This window comes from Dipodomys merriami, unplaced genomic scaffold (genome assembly GCF_024711535.1).
Source record: "Dipodomys merriami isolate MVZ:Mamm:240054 unplaced genomic scaffold, mDipMer1.0.p SCAF_6, whole genome shotgun sequence".
NCBI classification, from domain to species: Eukaryota; Metazoa; Chordata; class Mammalia; order Rodentia; family Heteromyidae; genus Dipodomys; species Dipodomys merriami.
In genome coordinates, this window is record NW_027206179.1 from 739,138 (window position 1) to 760,327 (window position 21,190).

At 52.4% G+C, this 21,190-nt stretch overlaps 2 protein-coding genes across 2 annotated transcripts in view; one reads left to right on the forward strand and one right to left on the reverse strand.

Annotated features, from left to right (window-relative positions):
- LOC138813775 (zinc finger protein 564-like) overlaps positions 1 to 4,918 on the reverse strand; it is a 31,809-nt gene extending 26,891 nt beyond the window's left edge. The window contains exons 1-3 of the mRNA XM_070002190.1: positions 4,822 to 4,918; positions 1,048 to 1,174; positions 483 to 540 (exon numbers count right to left, since the gene is read on the reverse strand). Coding sequence (XP_069858291.1) covers positions 483 to 540; positions 1,048 to 1,174; positions 4,822 to 4,824 — 188 coding nt within the window. The 5' untranslated portion in view covers positions 4,825 to 4,918. The remainder of the gene's footprint in view (positions 1 to 482; positions 541 to 1,047; positions 1,175 to 4,821) is intronic.
- Positions 4,919 to 11,169: 6,251 nt separating this feature from the next.
- On the forward strand, positions 11,170 to 15,342 carry Acp5 (acid phosphatase 5, tartrate resistant). Its single transcript, XM_070002191.1, has 5 exons — positions 11,170 to 11,608; positions 12,025 to 12,279; positions 12,689 to 12,816; positions 13,097 to 13,442; positions 14,909 to 15,342. The coding sequence occupies exons 2-5, from the start codon at positions 12,025 to 12,027 to the stop codon at positions 15,173 to 15,175; spliced, it is 996 nt and encodes a 331-aa protein (XP_069858292.1). The 5' UTR covers positions 11,170 to 11,608; the 3' UTR covers positions 15,176 to 15,342.
- The last annotated feature ends 5,848 nt before the right edge of the window (positions 15,343 to 21,190 follow it).

The following is a 21,190-nucleotide window of genomic DNA, read 5'->3' on the forward strand; positions in this document are numbered from 1 at the left end:
AAAGAACAAATCTGATTAACAGAAAAACAAGCCAGGCCTGTAATCCCAGGTACTCAGTGATTTAGGAGGTTGAAATCTGAGGATCTCAACTCAAAGCCAGCCTGAGCAGGAAAGTCCTGAGACCCTTATCTCTAATTAACCACCAAAAAACAGAAGTGGTGCTGTGCCTCAAACTGGTAGAGTGCTAGCCTTGAACACAGAAACTGGAGACAGTGCCCTGAATTCATGCCCCAGGACCAGCACAAAAGAGAGAGAAAAAAAAAATTCCATGACAAGCTGGGCTTAGTAGTTCACACCTGTAATTCCAGCACTTGGAAAGCTGAGGAACGAGGTCTGTGAATTTGAGGTCTGCCTGCCCTACCAATTGCTCAAGGCAAACTTGGCCTTATTGTGTAAGTCAGGGCCAACTTTAAAACAGAAAAAAAAAAAGCATGACACATTTTTTTGGTTGGTCATTCCTTTCTCTTTTTACTATGTATTACCTTAAATTTCTCCCCTGATTTCTGTACCAATCTTCAATCTTCTGGTCCCAATTTTCCCCTACAATTAAAAAAAAAAAATCACAACAAGTAGTTAGCACTTAAAACATAGTAGGATCCAAGTTCATGTTGGGTGACAACTATGCTTACTTTGTTTATGAAAGGATTCCAGCCAGGCACTAGTGGCCCTCATCTGTAATCCTAGCCCTGCAGGAGACTGAGATCTGAGGATCTCAGTTCAAAGCTAGCCAAGGCAGAACAGGAAGTAGCCCTGGGGCTCAAAGTGGTAGAGTGCTAGCCTTGAGTGAAAAGGTCAGGGACAGCTCCAGTCCTGAGTTCAAGCCCCAGACCCCCCCCCCCCACACACACACACAGATTTCCTCTCCCCATTTCAAATCATGGCACAGCATTAACAGGCAAAAACGACCACGTCTTCTGATTAAGCCCAGCATTCAAGCCCCACAACTCACTCTCACTCTCACTCTCTCACTCACACACACATACACACACATACACACACACACACACACACACACACACACACACACACAGAGTTTGTCATCCTTACCTATAGAGGCTAGGTTCATAAAAATTTCACCCACGACCTCTCCATAGAGATTTTTCTGGGCAGAATCAAGCAAAGCCCATTCCTCCAGTGTGAAGTTCACCACCACATCTTCAAAGAGCACCAAATCCTGAAACATGGCAGACAGGTTCCAGGAAAGTGATTTCCATGGAACACAGAAGATTCACAATTCTATTCACACTGAGTTCACATACTGCGCTGCGCCCACTGTACACAGACGAGGAGGAAAGAATCCGCTGGTGAGGATTCTCACCTCCAGCCGCATTTACTTCCTCCTAGAGCAACAGTACCAAGGACACATGCAACCAATGACATTTTGGCTTGATGGATTAAGACAGGGCCTGGCTTGTAGCATAGGCTGGCCGCTCACTCTTGATCCTCTTGAGATTACAGATGTGAGTCACTATGCCCAGCTTGATCTATATGCTTTTGTTGCTACTGTATTTACCACAAATCTTTTTTTTTTTTTTTTTCTGTCAGTCATGGGGCTTGAACTCTGGGCCTGGGCGCTGTCCCTCAGCTCTTCAGCTCAAGGCCAGCACTCTACCACTAGAGCTACAGCGCCACTTCCGGTTTTCTAATGGTTTATTGGAGATAGGAGTCTCAAGGTCTTTCCTGCCTGGGCTGGCTTTGAACCTCGATCCTCAGATCTCAGCCTCCTGAGTAGCTCGGATGACAGGCGTGAGCTGCCGGCGCCCGGCTTTACCACAAATCTTTAATGTTAATTTTGTTCATTGTTGCTGTTTGCTATGTTTTTCTCTGTGCCAGTCTTGGGGCTTGAACTCAGGGCCTTGGCGCCATCCCTGAGCTCAAGGCTAGCAGTTCCACCACTTGAGCCACAGCTCCAGTTCTAGCTTTTTGTTGTTTCATCAAAGACTCTCCAAGACTTCCCTGCTTGGGCTGGCTTCAAAACAGGATACTTGCCGGGCGCCGGCAGCTCACGCCTGTAATCCTAACTACTCAGGAGGCTGAGATCTGAGGGTCGAGGTTTAAAGCCAGCCCGGGCAGGAGAGACCGTGAGACTCCTATCTCCAATAAACCACCAGAAAACCGGAAGTGGCGCTGTAGCTCAAGTGGTAGAGCGCTACGCTAGCCTTGAGCTGAAGAGTTGAGGGACAGCGCCCAGGCCCAGAGTTCAGGCCCCATGACCGACCAAAAAAAAAAAAACCAGGATCTCAGCCACCTGAGACCTGAGTAGCTAGGATCACAGGCGTGAGCCTGCCTCCCCCCAGCAAGTCTTTTCCTCTTTACTGACAGAATCCATATACCTTGGAGAAATGAGGACGGAACACGAGCCCTAAAATTCTCACTTATGAAGCCCGATGACTCCAGGGTGTTTATATTGTTATTACTAAATGATACCACAAAGCATCTTATTCATGCCTTTGTGAATACATTCCATGATGAAAGTTTGAAGAATTTGGAAAAGAACATTTATCTATGTTGACGTGCCCTGCAATAGAGGCAACAAAAATGGGGAGCAGGGGCTGGGAAGGTGGCTCAGCGGTGGAGCGCTTGCCTTGCATGCATGAGGCCCTGGGTTCTTCAATTGCTTAGCACCACATAAACAGAAAAAGCCAGAAGTGGTGCTGTGGCTCAAGTGGTAGAGCGCTCGCATTGAGCTGAAGAGCTGAGGGACAGCGCCCAGGCCCAGAGTTCAGGCCCATGACTGACCGAAAAAAAAAAAATCTGTGTAGAAATCATTAGCTAGCCCTTGTGTGGCAGCACCTATCTGGAATACCCAGACTTGGGAGGCAAATGCAGCATTATTTGAAAAAAAAAAATTTTGGGGGGGGGGTCTGGTCATGGGGCCTGAACTCTGGGCCTGGGCGCTGTCCCTCAGTTCTTCAGCTCAAGGCCAATACTCTACCACTTGAGCCACAGCGCCACTTCCGGCTTTTTTCTTTATGTGGTGCTGAGGAATCAAACCCTGAGCCTCAGGCATGCAAGGCAAGCGCTCTACCACTGAGCCACCTTCCCAGCCCCCATTATTTGAAATTTGAGGGCAGCCTGAGCTATAGAGCAAGACCCTGGCTCAAAATTTCAGAGACTGAACATCATATGTCATTTGGGAATTGTAAATGAAAGGACAAAAAGAACAGGTCATTCTTATTAAAAACTAAAATTCTTGCTTTCTTACTACTCTTAGCAGACTCTTGAATGTGTCTGGTCACAAAATAAAGGATTTAAAAGCTAACAATACTAATATGGATAAAAATTACATGCATGAGTAATTTTTTTTTTTTTTTTTGGTCAGTTGTGGGGCTTAAACTCTGGGCCTGGCGCTGTCCCTCAGCTCTTCAGCTCAAGGCAAGTGCTCTACCACTTAGACTACAGCGCCACTTCTGGTTTTATGGTGGTTTATTGGAGATCAGAGTCTCACAAACTTTCCTGACAGGGCTGGCTTTTAATTGTGATCCTCAGATCCCAGCCTCCTCAGTAGCTAGGATGACAGGTGGGAGCCACTAACACCAGTTGGATTTCTTTTTCAAAGCAGTATCTTCGTTAAAATGCAGTCTAGCCGGGCACTGGTAGCTAATTCCTGTCATTCTAGCTACTCCGGAGGCTGAGATCTGAGGATCATGGTTCAAAGCCAACAAAGTCAGTGACACTCATAGCGCCAATGAACTACCAAAAAACCAGAAGTAGTGCTGATAAGAGTACTAGCCTTGAGCACAAAAAGCTCAGGGAAAGCTGAGCGCTGGTGAGTCACGCCTGTAATCCTAGCTACTCAGGAGGCTGAGATATGAGAACTGCAGTTTGAAGCCAGCCTGAGCAGGAAAAGTCCGGGAAACTCTTATCTCCAATAAACCACCAGAAAACTAGAAGTGGCGCTGTAGCTCAAGCGATAGAGCGCTAGCCTTGAGCTGAAGAGCTGAGGGACAGCGCCCAGGCCCAGAGTTCAAGACCCACGACGGACAAAAAAAAAGAATAGAAAAGAAAAAAAAAGCAGTCCTTGCAAGTAAAAGCTCGGTGGTTCAACAGATCATTTATCTACCATGTGCAAGGCATGGAAAAAAAAATAAAATAAAAATAAGAGCCAGGGGCTGGTAGCTTACACATATAATCCTAGCTACCCAGCAGGCAAAAGACCTTAGGATAGTGATTCAAAGCCATGCTGGGCAGGAACGCAGTGGAGCGAGCCTCATCTCCAATTAATCAGCAAAAAGTCAGAAGTGGAGCTGTAGGTCAGGTGGTAAGACTACCAGCCTTGAGCAAAAAATAAAATAAACAAAGGTCAGGGTCAGTGTCCAGGCTCCGAGATCGAGCTGCAGGACTGGCACATTGATGAAGATGAGGATGACGATGTGAGCAGGGGTGGAGAACACGGCTCAAGCAGTGGAGCAACGGCCCCAGCGGCCCTGAGTTCAAATCCCAGGACCGCCCCCCCAAAAAAGTGATAGAAATATTACCACGTTCTTTGTTGCAATCAAATGTTCCGCGGAGGGGCGTCCTGGCGCCGCGGCCCCGCGGAGGGAGGCTGCGCGCCCCGGTGCGGAGCGGACCCCGGAAACTCGGAGACCCACGCACGGGGCGGGCCGCGCGCCGCTCACGCAACGTGACACCTCGGGGCTCACGGGGGGGGGGATCAGGGGCGCACAGCGTGAGCCCCGCACGAGACGCACCGCCCCGGGACCCTCCGGCCCCGCACAGCCCGGGGCGGGAGGGCCAGGGCGCGGCGCCCCCCCGCACCCCGGGGCCCGCCGGGACCCCGCGGGGGTGCCCCGGCCCGGCCCCCGCCACGCCCGCACTCACCATCTCCGTCTCCCCGGGCCCCGCGTCCTCCCCGCGTCGCCCCCGAAGCCACCGCGGGTCCGGGCGACGGCGGCGGCCGACTGAGCGACCTCCCCGGGGGCGACGGCCCGCCCCGGCGCGGCTGCGTCACCGCGCCACGCCCCTCAGGCGGCGCGCCTGATTGGACAGTTCCAGTGGCCCCGCCCCCTCGTCACCCAGAGTGACAGACGTCGAATGGAACCCACTCAGCTTCCTCTTGAACTTGCAAGCGGGAAGAGGCCGGGCCGTTTTTTTCTTTTCCCCCTTTTCTTCTTTTCTTCCTTTTTTAATTTCTATTTTTAGTGCAAAGGTGGTGTACACAGGGCTGTTTTTTAATATCAGTTTATGTTATTATTAAGGTGGGTTACCATTGCATAAGTCAGGTAATAAGTGCAGTTCTTTTTGCCCACAAGTTACATAGTTCATCTTCCACCTACAGTCTACTGAGGTTTCTTAAAATTGTTATTATAAAGGTGATGTACAAAGTGTTACAGTTACACGGGCTGGGAAGGTGGCTCAGTGGTAGAGTGCTGGCCTCGCATGCACAAAACCCTGGGTTCGATTCCTCAGCACCACATACACAGAACAAGCTGGAAGTGGTGCTGTGACTCAGGTGGTAGAGCGCTAGCCTTGAGCAAAAGAAGCTCAGGGACAGTGCCTAGGCCCTGAGTTCAGACCCCAGGACTGGCAAAATAATAAAATCATTATTATTAAATGAATAAATAAAAATTAAAATTAAACAGGCTAGGCCAGACAGGAACAAGAGGGTCAGTCCTGTTCCAAGGGTCAAGGACTTGTCCTAAGATTTCCAGGCCACTGGTGGAATTGTGACCTGAGATTATACTCGTAACAGTGACATCTGTGTCTAGTTTGGTGGTGTTGTTTTTATGTTTTTGTTTTTAGTTTTTTTTTGTCCTAGGGCTTGAACTTATGGCCCGGGCACTGTCCCTCAGCAGTTCAGCTCAAGGTGAGCGCTCTACCACTCTAGCCACAGCACCACTTCCAGTTTCCTGGTGGTTTATTGGAGATAAGAGTCTCACAGACTGTCCTTGCCCGGGCTGGCTTTGAACTGTGACCCTCAGATCTCAGGCTCCTGAGTAGCTAGGATGATAGGTGTGAGCCACTGGCACCTGGCCTCTATTTGACTTTTAATCAGCCTACCTGGCCCTAGATTGAACCCATCTGAGGCTCACCCACATCTGCCTCTTTAGTCATTTGAATCTGTCTCCCAGAATAGAGGCTGATTGATACCTTATGTGAAGACTGCCTAACTTTTCTTATCTGCTTCCTAACCTGCCACACCACCTGCTCGCTGAGGGCAGACGCTGAGTATTCTAAACTGATCATCACTTTAAATATGAGAGGATTTGGTTCAGCTCAGAAATCTACACCCAGATGCTGTGTGGCTGTTAGTGCACTCCTCACCACCAGAGGGCGCAAACTATGTCTCCCCAAAAACCATTCAAGGCAGGTTTTTAATGACTTTACATTAAAAGTTTGATTTAATTTGAAATAAATGTGATACAATGTCATTTACAGGACTTAAATGTGATACAATGTCATTTACAGGACTTAAGGCTTTTTTGCCGGTCATGAACTCTGGGCCTGGGTGCTGTTCCTCAGCTCTTCAGCTCAAGGCTAGTGCTGTACCACTTGAGCCACAGCGCCACTTCTGGCTTTTTCTGTGTATGTGGTGCTGAGGAATCAAACCCAGAGCCTCAGGCATACAAGACAAGCACTCAACCACTGAGCCACCTTCCCAGCTCCAGGACTTAAGCTTTTAATATATATTTAACAGCTGTTGTGTGTATGTATCTATACATAGATATATCCATCTATGATCTAGATAGATTGGGTATGTGTGTGTGTGTGTGTGTGTGTGTGTGTGTCTATGATCTAGATAGGTTGGGTGTGCGTGTGTGTGTGTGTGTGTGTGTGTGTGTGTGTGTGTGTGTTAGGATGATGGAATCTAGCCCCTCATGAATTCTAAGCAAGCACTATACCACTCATATACATCTTCAGCCCAACTTGTTTTGGTAGAGTTAAGATTTTAACTTGGAACCGGGCGCCGGTGGCTCATGCCTGTAATCCTACCTACTCAGGAGGCTGAGCTCTGAGGATCGTGATTCAAAGCCAGCCCAGGCAGGAAAATCCATGACTCTTTACTCCAATAGAGTACCTAGAAAAAGCCAGAAGTGGTGCTGTGGCTCAGGGACAGCGTCCAGGCCCTAAGTTCAAGCCCCATGACCAGCAAAAAAAAAAACGTTTTGGGGAGGAGATTTTTCAGGAAGGGTTGGGGGGGCAGAGTCAGTGGGCCATGAGAGCAACCTTGAGTTATGAGGACAGATTCCCATCACACATGAAGCAGGAGTAAAGGAGGAAGGAGGAAAAGATGCCAAGCCCTGAGTTCAAGGCTCAGTACTGGCAACAACAAAAAGAATTTCGATATTGGTGCAGTTTGTGAGATGGCCACGTGGGGGCAGCAACGGCTAGGTTAAAAACACCTGCAATCGGCTCAGGCTGCTGGTTCTTAGCTGTTCCAGGGCTGTCTTTGCTCTAAAAAAGAAAAATGCTGTGGGGCACCTGTGGCTCCCTCTGGTCATCCGTGCTACTCAGGAGGCTGAGGATCACGATTCAAAGCCATCCGGGGCAGGAAAGTCCATGAGACTCTTATATCCAATAAACCACTCAGAAAACCAGAAGTGGTGCTGTGGCTCAAGTGGTAGAGCGCTCACCTTGAGCTGAAGAGCTGAGGGACAGCGCCCAGGCCCAGAGTTCAAGCCCCATGCTGACAAAAAGAAAAACCAGTTAAAAAGAGTGCTGGGGCTGGCAAGGTGGCTCAGTGGTAGAGTGCTTGCCTTGCATGCATAAAGTCCTGGGTTTGAGGGGCTGGGAAGGTGGTTCAGTGGTAGAGCGCTTGCCTTGCATGCATGAGGCCCTGGGTTCGATTCCCCAGCACCACATAAGCAAAAAGAAAAAAGCCGGAAGTGGCGCTGTGGCTCAAGTGGTAGAGCGCTAGCCTTGAGTGGAGGAGCTGAGGGACAGCATCCAGGCCCAGTGTTCAGGCCCCACGACTGGACCCCCCCAAAAAAAGTCCTGGGTTCGATTCTTCAGTACCACATACACAGAAAAAGCCAGAAGTAGCACTGTAGCTCAAATAGTAGAGTGCTAGCCTTGAGCAAAAAGAGACTTAGGGACAGTGCTCAGGCCCTGAGTTCAAGCCTTAGGACCAACACAGAAAACACACACACACACACACACACACACACACACATACACACACACACACAATTTGTAAGGGTTGAAGGCAGAACTATTATTTTCCAGTCTCTTCTGCTTCCTGAGGGATGAGTAAGTGTTCATGCCTGTGCCTAGCGTTGATCAGAACTCAACCCACGTGCTCTGAAGACCTCTGCCTGGCCTTGTGTGTGAACAGAGACTGTACTGTAAATAAATACCTGATCTAGTTAATATGTGAGCCCTGAAGTATGAAGAAGGCAAGGCCCAGGTGTCTGCAACTTACATTAAGATCGATAAAAACTACGCTGGGCGCCTGTGGCTCACGCCTGTAATCCTAGCTACTCAGGAGGTCGAGATCTGAGGATCAAGGTTCAAAGCCAGCCCGGGCAGAGGAAAGTCTGTGAATTCTTTTTTTTTTTCTTTTTTTTGGGTCCAGTCGTGGGGCCTGAACTCTGGGCCTGGGCGCTGTCCCTCAGCTCTTCAGCTCAAGGCTAGCGCTCTACCACTTGAGCCACAGCACCACTTCCGGCTTTTTTTTATTTTTGCTTATGTGGTGCTGAGGAATCAAACCCAGGGCCTCAGGCATGCAAGGCAAGCGCTCTACCACTGAGCCATCTTCCCAGCCCCAGTCTGTGAATTCTTTTTTTTTTTTTGGGTCCGGTCATGGGGCCTGAACTCTGGGCCTGGGCGCTGTCCCTCAGCTCTTCAGCTCAAGGCTAGCACTCTACCACCTGAGCCACAGCACCACTTCCGGCTTTTTTTTTTCTTATGTGGTTCTGAGGAATCAAACCCAGAGCCTCAAGCATGCAAGGCAAGTGCTCTACCACTGAGCCACCTTCCCAGCCCCCAGTCTGTGAATTCTTATCTCCAATCAATCAACAGAAAACCAGAAATGGTACTATTGCTCAAAGTGGCAGAATGCTATCTATGAGCAGAAGAAGCTTGTGGACGGAGCCCAGGCTCTAAGTTAAGTTTGCTCTAAGTTAAGCAAAAAACAGGGCTGGGAAGGTGGCTTAGTGGTAGAGCACTTGCCTTGAGCTGAATAGCTGAGGGACAGCACCCAGGCCCAGAGTTCAGGCCCCACCACCAGACCGCCCTCCCCCCCAAAAAAAAAAACAAAAACAAAAACAGAAAAACAAAGGAGACTGAGAAAGACACAGAGACAGAGATAAGATTTATCAGTGAGAGTAACTGGCTCTAGTAAGCAGAAGAGCCTGTTTGTATCTGGGGAAGGAAAATCACCCCTCCCCCTCCTTCCCCAACAAATAGAACAGTGAGTGCAAAGGTCCTGAGGTCAGCAAGTGCCTCACAACACGGGTTGGAGATCATGATGCTGTTATCTAACATAATAGGCAGGGGGGCAGACAGGAGGAATGAGCCAGATCCGGACCCCATCCACAGTCTGGGCTGGCTCACTCACCTGGCTTGCTGTCTTGGATTTGTTTCTGTGGGGGGAGGAGGGGGGGTATGGGGATCGAACCCAGGGCCACACACAGGACCCGCAAGCACCTCGCCTGCCTTCTGCAGCCTCACCCCACGTCTGCTTTGAATCACAAGCACCTGCTTTTGCATTTTTACCCCATGAGCCCGGATGATGGCAGGGGCAGAAAGAACCACCGGGCCAGAGCCTCTCCCTTGGTATAGTGCTTTTTGGTTATATGTCACCTAGAGATGACCCACTTCCCGGGCTATTGGAAGTGTATTCTTAGCCAGGCTCCCTGGCTCCCGCCTGGAATCCGACCTATTTTGGGGGTGAAGGGAAGGAAATTCCAGGTGGAAAGTCAGGATGGGGCTAACAACGCTGGAGAGACTCGGTCTGCACCGAGGGCTGGGCCCGCGGTGCACAGGTCACCACGCCTACTCCAGGAAAGGCGCCAGGCTCGGAGAGCCAGGGCCTAGCTGGGAAATCAGGGGGCACCAGGCCCTGGGTTCAAACTGCAGCTGTGTCCCGCCCAGCGGCTGGGGTTCTACTGCTTGAGCCACGGCTCCACTTGGGGGTTTTGCTGGTGAACTGGAGATGAGCGGCTGGGGGGGCTTCCCACTGGGCCTGGCTTTGAACTCAGATCTCAGCAGCCTCTCCTTTTTGTTGGGCGCCTGGGGCTTCCCTGACACCCCAGTTAAAGACCTGGGCAGGGAGGGGGGAGGGAGGGGCAGGAGGAGGGAAGAAAGAGGGGGAGAGGGGCAGAGAAGGTGAAAATGGGGAAGGGGGGTGGAACCTGAGGAGGGGGGGAAGGAGGAGGAGGGGAGAAGGGGGGAGGGAGAGGAAGGGGGGAAGGGCGCCCCCCCAGCAGCAGGCGCCCTCCCTGGGGAGGGGGTGGGGCCCCAGGGGGGAGGGGGGAGGAGGCGGGGAGGGGAGGGTGGGGGAGGGGGGGGGGAGGGAGGGAGGGAGGCCGGCTCACCTGGGCTGGGCGCGGCTCAGGCCGGGCCCGGCCTCCGCCTCTAACTCGCGGAGCCTGGGTCTCGCCGGCGGCGCCCACCGACGGCAGGTGAGCGGCGGGCGGGGCGCGGGGAGGGGGGGGCCGGGGCGCGGGGAGGGGGGGCCCGGGGTGGGGGGGGCCAGGGGTGGAGGATGGGGGGATCCCCGCCTCTGTGGGGGGGCTCTGAGCCTCTTGAAAGAAGGGGGGCCGCGGGCACCTCAGGGGGTCCAAGGCGGGGGGGGGGGGGGAGCGGCCGAGGCCTCCCTCCCCTCCCTCCCCTCCCCTCCCTCCCTCCCCCTCCCCCCCCCCCCGCGGGCAGCTGCTGGGGTCAGAAGGCCGCAGTCACGTGGCGCGTCTGGCCCGAGTTTCCTCAGCTGGAGTGGGGGGTGCGGGGAGCAGAGTGCGGCCCCCCACTTCCTGGAAAAGGAGCCCCCGGCTGCTGCCCGGAGGGGGGTGGGGTGCCCTGGGCGGGGGGGGGCACAGGAAGCCCCCCTCCCACCTCGGGTCAGTGTGTGACCACCACGCCCAGACCACCCCCAAAACGTGGGTGTGGGAATCCCGGGCACAGGGAGCGCAGACACCCGGAACCCCGAACCCCTGCGGGGCACACAGGCCCCCCCAAGGGCGGACGGATGTGTCATCTATGCAAAGTCCCAGCTGCACACCCGGAAACAGTCACACCCAGACACACAGACAGACACCCAGATACACACACAGACACACAGACACATACACAGACACCCAGACACCCAGATACACACACAGACACACACACATCCAGACACACCCAGACACACACACCCAGACACACAGAACATACACACATCCAGACACACACCCAGATACACACGCAGACACACACACATCCAGACACACACACAGACACACACCCCAATCCCTCGTCTGGCATGGGGAAGTGCGGACTCACATGACCCGAGGAGGAGGAAGAATTGGGGAGCAGCCCTGGGAGCAAACCGCATCAATCTTTCCCTGCCCACTTCCCATCGCAGGGAATAAAGTCTCCTGGACACCCCGACTCCAGCCCAGAAACCCACCACCTCTTCCTGACCAGCTGCCCCGCCGGTGCCTGGCCTGGGAGGGCGGCCGCCAGGGTGAGTGTGGGGAGCAGAGGGACACAAGGGAGGGGGGACGCAGCTTCAAGGTCACACCCTACCCGGACCCCCTGGATGGAGTCAACGCGGGCAGGACTCATTTGTCACCCCAAGCTCAGCGCCAGTGCTCATGCCCATAATCCCAGGAGGCTGAGATGTGAGGATCACAGTCCAGGCCAGCCGGGGCTGGAGAGTCCCTGAGACTCTGATCTCCAATAAACCACCAGAAAACCAGAAGTGGCGCTGTGGCTCAAGCGGTAGAGCGCTCGCCTTGAGCTGAAGAGCGCCCAGGCCCTGAGTGCAAGGTCCACAATGGCCACTGACACCAGAGCAGAGCTGGAGAAGTTGGGGGTGTCCGGAGCTCGCTCCCCAGACCTCAGCCCAGGCCCCCACATCCTGTGTTCTTCTCCTCACAGATGGCCGTGTGGGCCGCGCTGCTGCTGCCCCTGCTGGCTTCGGCTGATTGCTTTGCCCCGGCCCCTGCCCTGCGGTTTGTGGCGGTGGGGGACTGGGGAGGGGTCCCCAATGCCCCCTTCCACACTGCTCGGGAAATGGCCAATGCTAAGGAGATCGCCCGGACCGTGCAGACTCTGGGTGCTGATTTCATCCTGTCCCTAGGGGACAATTTCTACTTCACCGGTGTTCGTGAGGCCAATGACAAGCGCTTCCAGGTACGTGCTAGGTAGTCTGGGGGGGGGGGTGTGGGGCAAGGGGGGGTACCCCAGTCCAGTCACCTCAGCTGAGCACCCGTGGCTCACACCTGTCATCCCAGCTACTCAGGAGGCTGAGATCTGAGGATCGCAGTTCAAAGCCAGCCAGGGCAGGAAAGTCCGTGAGACTCTGATCTCCAATGAACCACCAGAAAACCAGAAGTGGGGCTGTGGCTCAAGTGGTAGAGCGCTCGCCTTGAGCTGAGGGGCAGCGCCCAGGCCCAGAGTTCAAGCCCCAGGACCAGCACAAAAATAGATAAATAAATTGCTACCTGCAATTCCCTAGAGCAATGACTCCCCTGTTTGCCAGAAGCACTGGGGAGCTGTTGGCCCTCATGGAGGGGTGCCCTCCCCGTCTCTCCCACCCTAGGAGACCTTTGAGGACGTATTCTCCGACCGTGCCCTGCGCAACGTTCCCTGGTACGTGCTGGCTGGAAACCACGACCACCTGGGTAACGTCTCGGCACAGATCGCCTACTCGAAGATCTCGAAGCGCTGGTGAGAATCCTTGCCCCGGACACCCGTGGCTCATGCCTGTCAACCTAGCTACTCAGGAGGCTGAGATCTGAGGATCTCGGTTCAAAGCCAGCCCGGGCAGGAAAATCCATGAGACTCTGTCTCCCATGAACCACCAGGAAACCAGAAGTGGCTCAAGTGGTAGAGCTCTCGCCTTGAATTAAAAGATCTCAAGGACACCGCTCAGGCCCTGAGTTCAAGTCCCACCACTGACTAAAAAACAAAAAGGAAAATTCACTCACAACTTCTGTTCCCTTTCCAGGAATTTCCCCAGCCCTTACTACCGCCTGCGCTTCAAGATCCCACGGACCAATATGTCTGTGGCCATCTTCATGCTGGACACGGTGATGTTGTGTGGCAACTCCGACGACTTTGTCAGCCAGCAGCCGGAGATGCCCCAAGACCTCGCCCTGGCCCGCACCCAGCTGGCCTGGCTCAAGAAACAGCTGGCAGCAGCCAAAGAAGACTTCGTGCTGGTGGCCGGCCATTACCCGGTCTGGTCCATCGCTGAGCACGGCCCCACCCACTGCCTGGTGAAGCGTCTGCAGCCGCTGCTGGCCGCACACGGGGTCACTGCCTACCTGTGTGGCCACGACCACAATCTTCAGGTAAGGGCCTTGTGGGGGGGGAGGGGGAAGACAGAGAACCGGGGTGGAGATCATGGCTTGGAACTGAGATCCTCAAATCTCAGCTTCCTGATTGGCTGGGACTACAGGTGTGAGCTAAGGCACTGGTACCCAGCCTTTTCAAACTCTGTGCTCTTGGGGATGGGGATAGTTCAGGGGTAGAGGGCTTGCGAGTCCCTTAAAAGCCCTAATAAACTCAGAGGGGGTGGCTTGTGCCTCTGTAGCCCCAGCTACTCAGAAGATAGAGATGACAGGAGGGGAAAGGAAATACTGAGGTTCAAGGCTAAGTAAGGCAAAAAAGTCAGTGAGACCCCATGTCAACTAAATAACTGACCATGGTGAGATACAGCTGTCATCCCAGCGGCAGAAGTGCCAGGCCAGCTTGCATCAACTCACAATCTTTGAAAAAGCCAGGTGCTTTGACTCACGCCTATAATATTAGCTACTTAAGAGACTTGAGATCTGAGGATCCCAGTTCAAAGTGAGCCCTGGCAGAAAACTCCATGAGACTCTTATCTCCAATAAACTACTTGAAAAAGCCAGAAGTGGGGCTGGGGGCTGTGGCTCCAGGGGTACAGTGCTGGTCTTGAGTGGAAAAAGCTCAAAGACAGCACTGAGGCCTGGACTTCAAGCCCCAGCACTGGCGTAGAAAAAAAAAAAGATACATGTGACCCCCATCTCAATTAATAGGTGAGTTTGTTAGGTGTAATAAGAGTGTCGTGATTGGGGCTGGAAAGGTGGCTCAGTGGTAGAGCGCTTGCCTCGCATGCATGAGGCCCTGGGTTCGATTCTTCAGCACCACATAAGCAAAAAAAGCCAGAAGTGGCGCTGTGGCTCAAGTGGTAGAGCACTAGCCTTGAGCTGAAGAGCTGAGGGACAGCGCCCAGGCCCAGAGTTCAGAGATAGTTTGGGAATCAACACAAGATCCTACTTGAAACAATACTAAAGCTGGGCTGGGAAGGTGGCTTAGCGGTAGAGTGCTTGCCTAGTATGTATAAGGTCCTGGGTTCGATTCCTCAGTATCATACACACACAGAAAAAGCTGGAAGTGGCACTGTGGCTCAAATGGTAGAATCCCAGCAGCCTTGAGCAAAAAATCAGGGACAGTACCCAGGCCCTGAGTTCAACCCCCAAGACTGGCAAAAAAAAAAAAAAAAAAAAACCTACAGATACAAAGACCTGCAATGTGACTCAAGACAGTAGAATACTTACCTAGAAACCACCAGGCCTTGAGTTCAAATCCTAGTACTACCTTGCCTCAGACCTCCATCCCAAAGCCTAATACCTACGGTTTGCCAGATCTCACTGTGTGCTGCTACACCTGCAGGAGGGGAATTGAGGGATCCTGAACCACTTGCTCAGGTGCACCTGAGACAGGCGTGGTGGGTCTAGAAGCTTCCATAACCCTGCGTGCTCTCCCCGCTGCCCCCGCCCCCTCTGTCTCTCAGTATTTGCAGGATGACAACGGTGTGGGTTACGTACTGAGCGGGGCAGGAAACTTCATGGATCCCTCAGTACGACATCAGCGTAAAGTCCCCAATGGCTACCTCCGCTTCCACTACGGGGCCGAGGACTCTCTGGGTGGTTTTGCCTACGTGGAGATCAGCCCCAAGGAGATGAGCGTCACCTACATCGAAGCTTCGGGAAAATCCCTCTTCAAGACCAGCCTCCCCAGGCGACCCCGGCCCCGCTCCTCCAAACACTTGGGGGCCTGAGACTGGGAGCCATGCAGGGCCTGGAGGGTGGGCATTGTGGGGGACCCTGCCCCCCCTTGAGGGAAGCCACAGATACCTTCACATAGGAAAGGTGAGGAGCTTTTTCTGAATCAAGTATTATTATTATTTTTTGCTGCCACTCAATAAAGAAATAGTTGTCAAGGTTACCCTTGTGCCTGGATTTTGTTCAGAAACCAGGGCTACAAAATCTGGGGACCCTGGGTTACTGCCCCCCCTCCCCTTGCCCCCAACCTCATCCCTTTCCAGAATGAGCTGGAATCAAATGGAGATATGATGTGTGTATGTGTGTGTGTGTGTGTGTCTGTGTCTGTGTGTCTGTGTGTGTCTACACTGGAGCTTCGATTCAAATTCAGAGCCTGAGTGCTGTCCCTGGGATTTTTGTTTTGTTTTGTTTTGTTTTGTTGGCTCAAGGTTGGTGCTCTACCCCTTGAGCCACAGCGTCACTTGGGAGCTTTTAGTTCATGGGAGATTAAAGAGTCACAGCTTTCCTGTCCAAGCTGACCCCAAACAACAACCTCTCCGGATCGGTTAGATTACAAGTGTGTCTTCAACCCTGCTTTTTTTGTTTCGTTTTGTTTTTGTTGGTCGTGGGGCTTGAACTCGGCCTGAGCACTGTCCCTGAGCTCTTCAGCTCAAGGCTGGTGCTCTACCACTTGAGCCAAAGCGCCACTTCTAGTTTTCTGAGTGGTTTATTGGAGGTAAGAGTCTCATGGATTTCCTGCCTGGGCTGGCTTTGAACCTCGATCCTCAGATCTCAGCCTCCTGAGCAGCTAGGATGACAGGTGTGAGCCACCGGTGCTCGGCTTCAACCCTGCATTTTGCTCCTTCACTGGAGATGAAGAGAGTGTCTTGGACTTTTGTGCAGGGCTAGCTTTGATCCTAGATCCTTCAGGGTGCAGCCTCCCGTGTCGCTGGGATGGCTGGTGCCTGCTTTGGTTTTGCTCGTCCTACCTGAAGATCTGCACTGTCTGTCAGCCGTTGAGAGACTTTTCTGTGGCCACCAGACACCCCGATCCGGCCTCAAACCGCAAAGCAGCTGTTAACTGATGGTCCCTTGGATGGCTTCCAGCGTGAAAGAACGCTGAAATAATCGTCTGGTACATTGTTTCCTATGTGTGTGCAGACATGTTTCTGGATAAACAGGATTGACTCCTAGCCTCAGTCCTATTTGTTTAGACACGCCCCCCCCTCTGCTGGCAATTGAGAGAAGAGCCTTGTGCATGCTGGGTAATTGCTCTACCCCTGTGCCATACCCCCCCCCAGCTCTTTATTTGATGGCCACAGAGACTGCACCTCAAATCACTCATTAGCTCCCGGCTGGTTCACTTGTGAGGTTGATTTTTGTTTTTTTTCTAATCTTTCCCTTCATAGTAATCGACCTGCCATGGCTTGCCCTGAACTAAACCTTTGTATGTCTGTGAAACTAGGCATGTAGGGAAACTTCTAGAACTATTATTGCCGGGCTAACTCCTTAGGATGAGATTCTCCCTGCTCCCTGCCCCACGTGCTGGGTTGGGTTGGCGCCCTGGGCCTCAGAAGGCGAGCTGGGCAAAAGCCACGCCTTCTACCGTCTAGACACGCCCCACGGTGAAGACACGCCCCCTTGCTCGGCCACTCCCACCGCAGAGCCGCAGGTCAACTCAGAGCCACGCCCCCTCGTGCTGCACTACAGCCCTACAGCTGAGACACGCCCCTTCCATCGAGCCACGCCCCCTACCATCTAGCCCTCTGCGGAGTCAGTCACATCGTGGCCACACCCCTACGTCTTAACCACGCCCTACAACAGAGACACGCCCCTAGCGCGGTGCCACAGTACTCTGGAGCTAAAGCAGGAGCGCCGCAGCTGAGTCACGCCCCATGCTCAAGCCACGCCCCTGCCTCTGAGCCACGCCCCCAACACCTAACCACGCCTCCTCATGCTCCCTCTCTGGGAACACGGAGTAATAATGTCCACCCGCTGACAAGCCCGAACCACCAGCGCCCGGCGATTCAGACGCTGTCCCTTGGGCAGAGACCCCACTGTTTGGCTCCAGCTGCCACCAGCCTAGCTTAGATCAATCTAGAAAGACCATCCCAAGTGTATTAACCACGCCCCTTCCATTTGCTACTCTCACGATGAACCAAAGCCATCTTCCCAAAGTGCCGGCCCTCTCGAAGCCTGTGCCCAGCTGGCATTAGCACCGGCTGGGGGCAGAGCTGTAAGAACACCATTGCTGTGCAGCAGGTGTTTCAAGCCCCCTGTGGCTGGGGCGGGCCAGGCGACACCAGTGGCCCTGGGAGTCATCCCAGATACGCTGGAGGCTGAAATCTGAGAATTGAGGTTCAAAGCCAGCCTGGGCAGTAAAGACTGTGAGACTCTTATCTCCAAAAAACCACTAGAGCCGGGCGCTGGTGGCTCACGCCTGTAATCCTAGCTACTTAGGAGGCTGAGATCTGAGGATCGTGGTTCAAAGCCAGCCCGGGCAAGAAAGACCATGAGACTCCTATCTCCAATAAACCACCAGAAAACCGGAAGTGGCGCTGTAGCTCAAGTGGTAGAGCGCTCGCCTTGAGCTGAAGAGCTGAGGGACAACGCCCAAGCCCAGAGTTCAAGCCCCATCACTGACCAAAAAAAAAAGCCAGAAATGGAGCTGTGGCTCAAGTGGTAGAGGGCCAGCCCTGAGCAAAAAGAAAAGTCTAAGGGACAGCACCCAGGCTGTGAGTTCAAGCCTCAATAGGATTTACTATGCTGCCTAAACTGGTCTTGAATTCTTGAGCACAATAAAAAATAGAAAACGAAAAAAATACTCCTGCTTCAGTCTCCTGAGTAGCTGGGACTACAGGATTATGCCACTATTCCCAGCTCAGACCTTCAATCTTAACTTGGGGAATCCAGGCAGTTCACTACGGACCTCTTCCCACTGACTCAGCTGCTCCTGGCTAGCAAGGAACTGAATCACAGGTCACAGCGGTCCACCGGCTCCATTCCCACGGCCCAGAGCTCAGAAAGGAGAAGTGACAGCACAATGTCACACGGGGAATGAGTAGCAAAGAGAACTGCAGCTCAGCCCCTCCACCTGAACTCCAGAAAGCAGCAAGCAAACAGAATAGGTTAGCAAGGCAGAATGGACAATGGCCGGCCAGGCACTGGGGCTCATGCCTGTAATCTTAGCTACTCAGGAGGCTGAGATCTGAGGATCGCAGTTCAAAGCCAGCCTAGGCAGGAAAGTCCGTGAGACTCTTATCTCCAATAAACCACCAGAAAACCAGAAGTGGTGCTATGGCTTAAGTGGTAGAGCGATCGCCTTGAGCTGAAGAACTCAGGGACAAGGCTCAGCCCCAGAGTTCAAGCCCCAAGATGGACAAAAACAAAAAAAAAGAATGAATGAATGAACATTGGCCAGCCTGGGGGGAGGGATCCAGCTGGGCTAAGAAGGACATTTTTTTTTCTAGTACTGAAGTTTGAGTGAAGGATCTCTCGCTGTCTCTAGGCTTGCATAGCTGTTTCTCTACCACTTGAGGTAAATCTCCACTTCCAGTATTTTCTTGGTTAATTGGAGATGAGTATCTGGAGGCTGGGAAGGTAGCTCAGTGGTAGAGCGCTTGCCTCGCATGCATGAGGCCCTGGGTTCATTTCCTCAGCACCACATAAGCAGAAAAAGCCGGAAGTGGTCCTGTGGCTCAAGTGGTAGAGCGCTAGCCTTGAGCTGAAGAGCTGAGGGACAGTGCCCAGGCCCAGAGTACAAGCCCCAAAACTACCACCAAGAAAAAGTCTCTGTCTGCTCACACCTGTAATCCTAGCTACTCAGGAAGCTGAGATCTGAGGATCACAGTTTGAAGCCAGCCTGGGCAGGAAAGTCTGTGAGACTCTTATCTCTCATAAACTACTCAGAAAAGGCCAGAAGTGTCACTGTGGCTCAAGTGGTTGAACTCTAGCCTTGAGCACAAAGAGGCTTAGGGACAGCGCCCAGGCCCAGAGTGCAAGCCCCAGGACTGGCAAAAGAAAAGAAGAAGAATTAGCTGGAGGCTAAGTAACTAATTGAGAACAAAACCAAGGGCTGTGTGTGTGTGTGTGTGTGTTTGTGTGTGTGTGTGTGTGTGTACACACCCTTCAGTAGAAGCCACAAGTTGCAAAGGAAAAGAACAGCAGTGTGGTTCTGTTCTGTGTGCATAGAAGTTGCTGATTCCAGGGTCACACCGCCACCTAGTGGACCTTCTGGAAAGTCACCATTGGAACATAAATGGCCGACCCTCTCCCTCTACCCGCCAAGTGAAATAGTTCTTATCAAGATCCATCAGTGACCAAACTCTTGCCAAAGTCAACAGCTATTTCTCTTCATCTCCCTTAGACTCTCAGCACCGGGTAAAATTTTCTTCTAGAAGCTTCCAGGAAAGCACACACACACACACACACACACACACACACACACACACACACACACACACACACACACACACACACACACACACACACACACACACACACACACACACACACACACAGCTTTCACCTCTTGCTTCACTGGCTGCCCAGACTCTCCTGGGCACTTCTCTGGCTAAACTCTTAAAAGGACACCCCTGATTTCCTTCCAAGCCCTTTTTCTTTATGCTTTTATCCTCACCCCAGCAACCCAGTAACTTCCTTGACCCCAAATCTTGAAGTCTTCGGTCCTTGAAATCATCTCTATAGGGCTGGGAAGGTGGCTCAGTGGTAGAGTGCTTGCCTTGCATGCACGAGGCTCTGGGTTTGATTCCTTAGCACCACATACACAGAAAAAGCTGGAAGTGGCGCTGTGGCTCAAGTGGTAGAGCGCTAGCCTTGAGCTGAAGAGCTGAAGGACAGTGCCCAGGCCCAGAGTTCAGGCCCCACCACCGACAAAACAAAAAAGTGTTTCACAAACTTTCCTGTCAAGGCTAGCTCTGAACCTCAGATCGCAGCCTCCTGAGTAGCTAGGATGACAGGCCTGAGCCACTAGTGCCAGGCTTAGTGACTCAAGATTCTATCCACGCAATAAATGATTTCATATGTAAAAAAAAAAAAAAAAAGATTCTATCCACGCCTGGTAAGTGGCTCTCATGCTTTTAATTCAGTTATCTAAGAGGCAGAGATCAGAAAGACAGCAGTTCAAGACCAGCCCAGGCAAAAAGTTGAGGAAATACCCATCTCAATGAATAGGACAGGCATTGTGGTTCCCACCTTTGATCCCAGCTAATGAGAAGCACACATGGTGAAGTAAGGAGGTCAAGTCTAGCCAGCACCATATTGGCCACATCTTGTCTTTATGCTGGGGGAAGGGAAGCCCCTCCCCCCCATCACCTGCCTCCCAGGTAATGAGCATGCCTGGACCCCCGCAGGAAGATGCAGGCACTTGACTGATAGATTACTGAATCTGTTAGTCAAGTGCCTGGAACTGGGAATTTTCTGAGGATCTGCCCCCTGTGCTGACCTATTTAGGCCCGGACCAGCCTAGCTGCGGGGAATCTATGCCTCCTGAGTCTCTGTGATCATGTCCTGCATCTTGTCTCCTGTTATCATTGTGTCCCAATTCAGCTCTCCATTGGAGCTGAATTGCCTTGTTGGTATCATTCTTGTTATTTCTTTCCTCTTTAGCATGTTTCCTAGCTGGGTTATGTGTATTTGTGTGCTGCAGGCCTTTGTAACAACTGGCGGCCTGCGGCCTGTTAACTGTATAATAAAAACTCCAGTATTTTATATTTTAAAATGTGGCCTCTGGGATGATTTACCTTACAACAAGAGAGTATCAAGGTCCTAGGCTGGTCATGGGCAAAAACCCAAAATGACAACATTGAGAATTTATGTGAGAAATAACTAAAGCAAAAAGGGCTGGGGGCATGGTTCAAGTAGTATAGCACCTGCTTAGCAGGTGATGCCTTCAGTTCAATCCCCAGTACTACTAAGAAAAACAAATTCCAGCGGGGCCCTGGTGGTTCACACCGTTATTCCTAGCTACTCAGAGGCTGAGATCTGAGGATAGCAGTTCAAAGCCAGCCCAA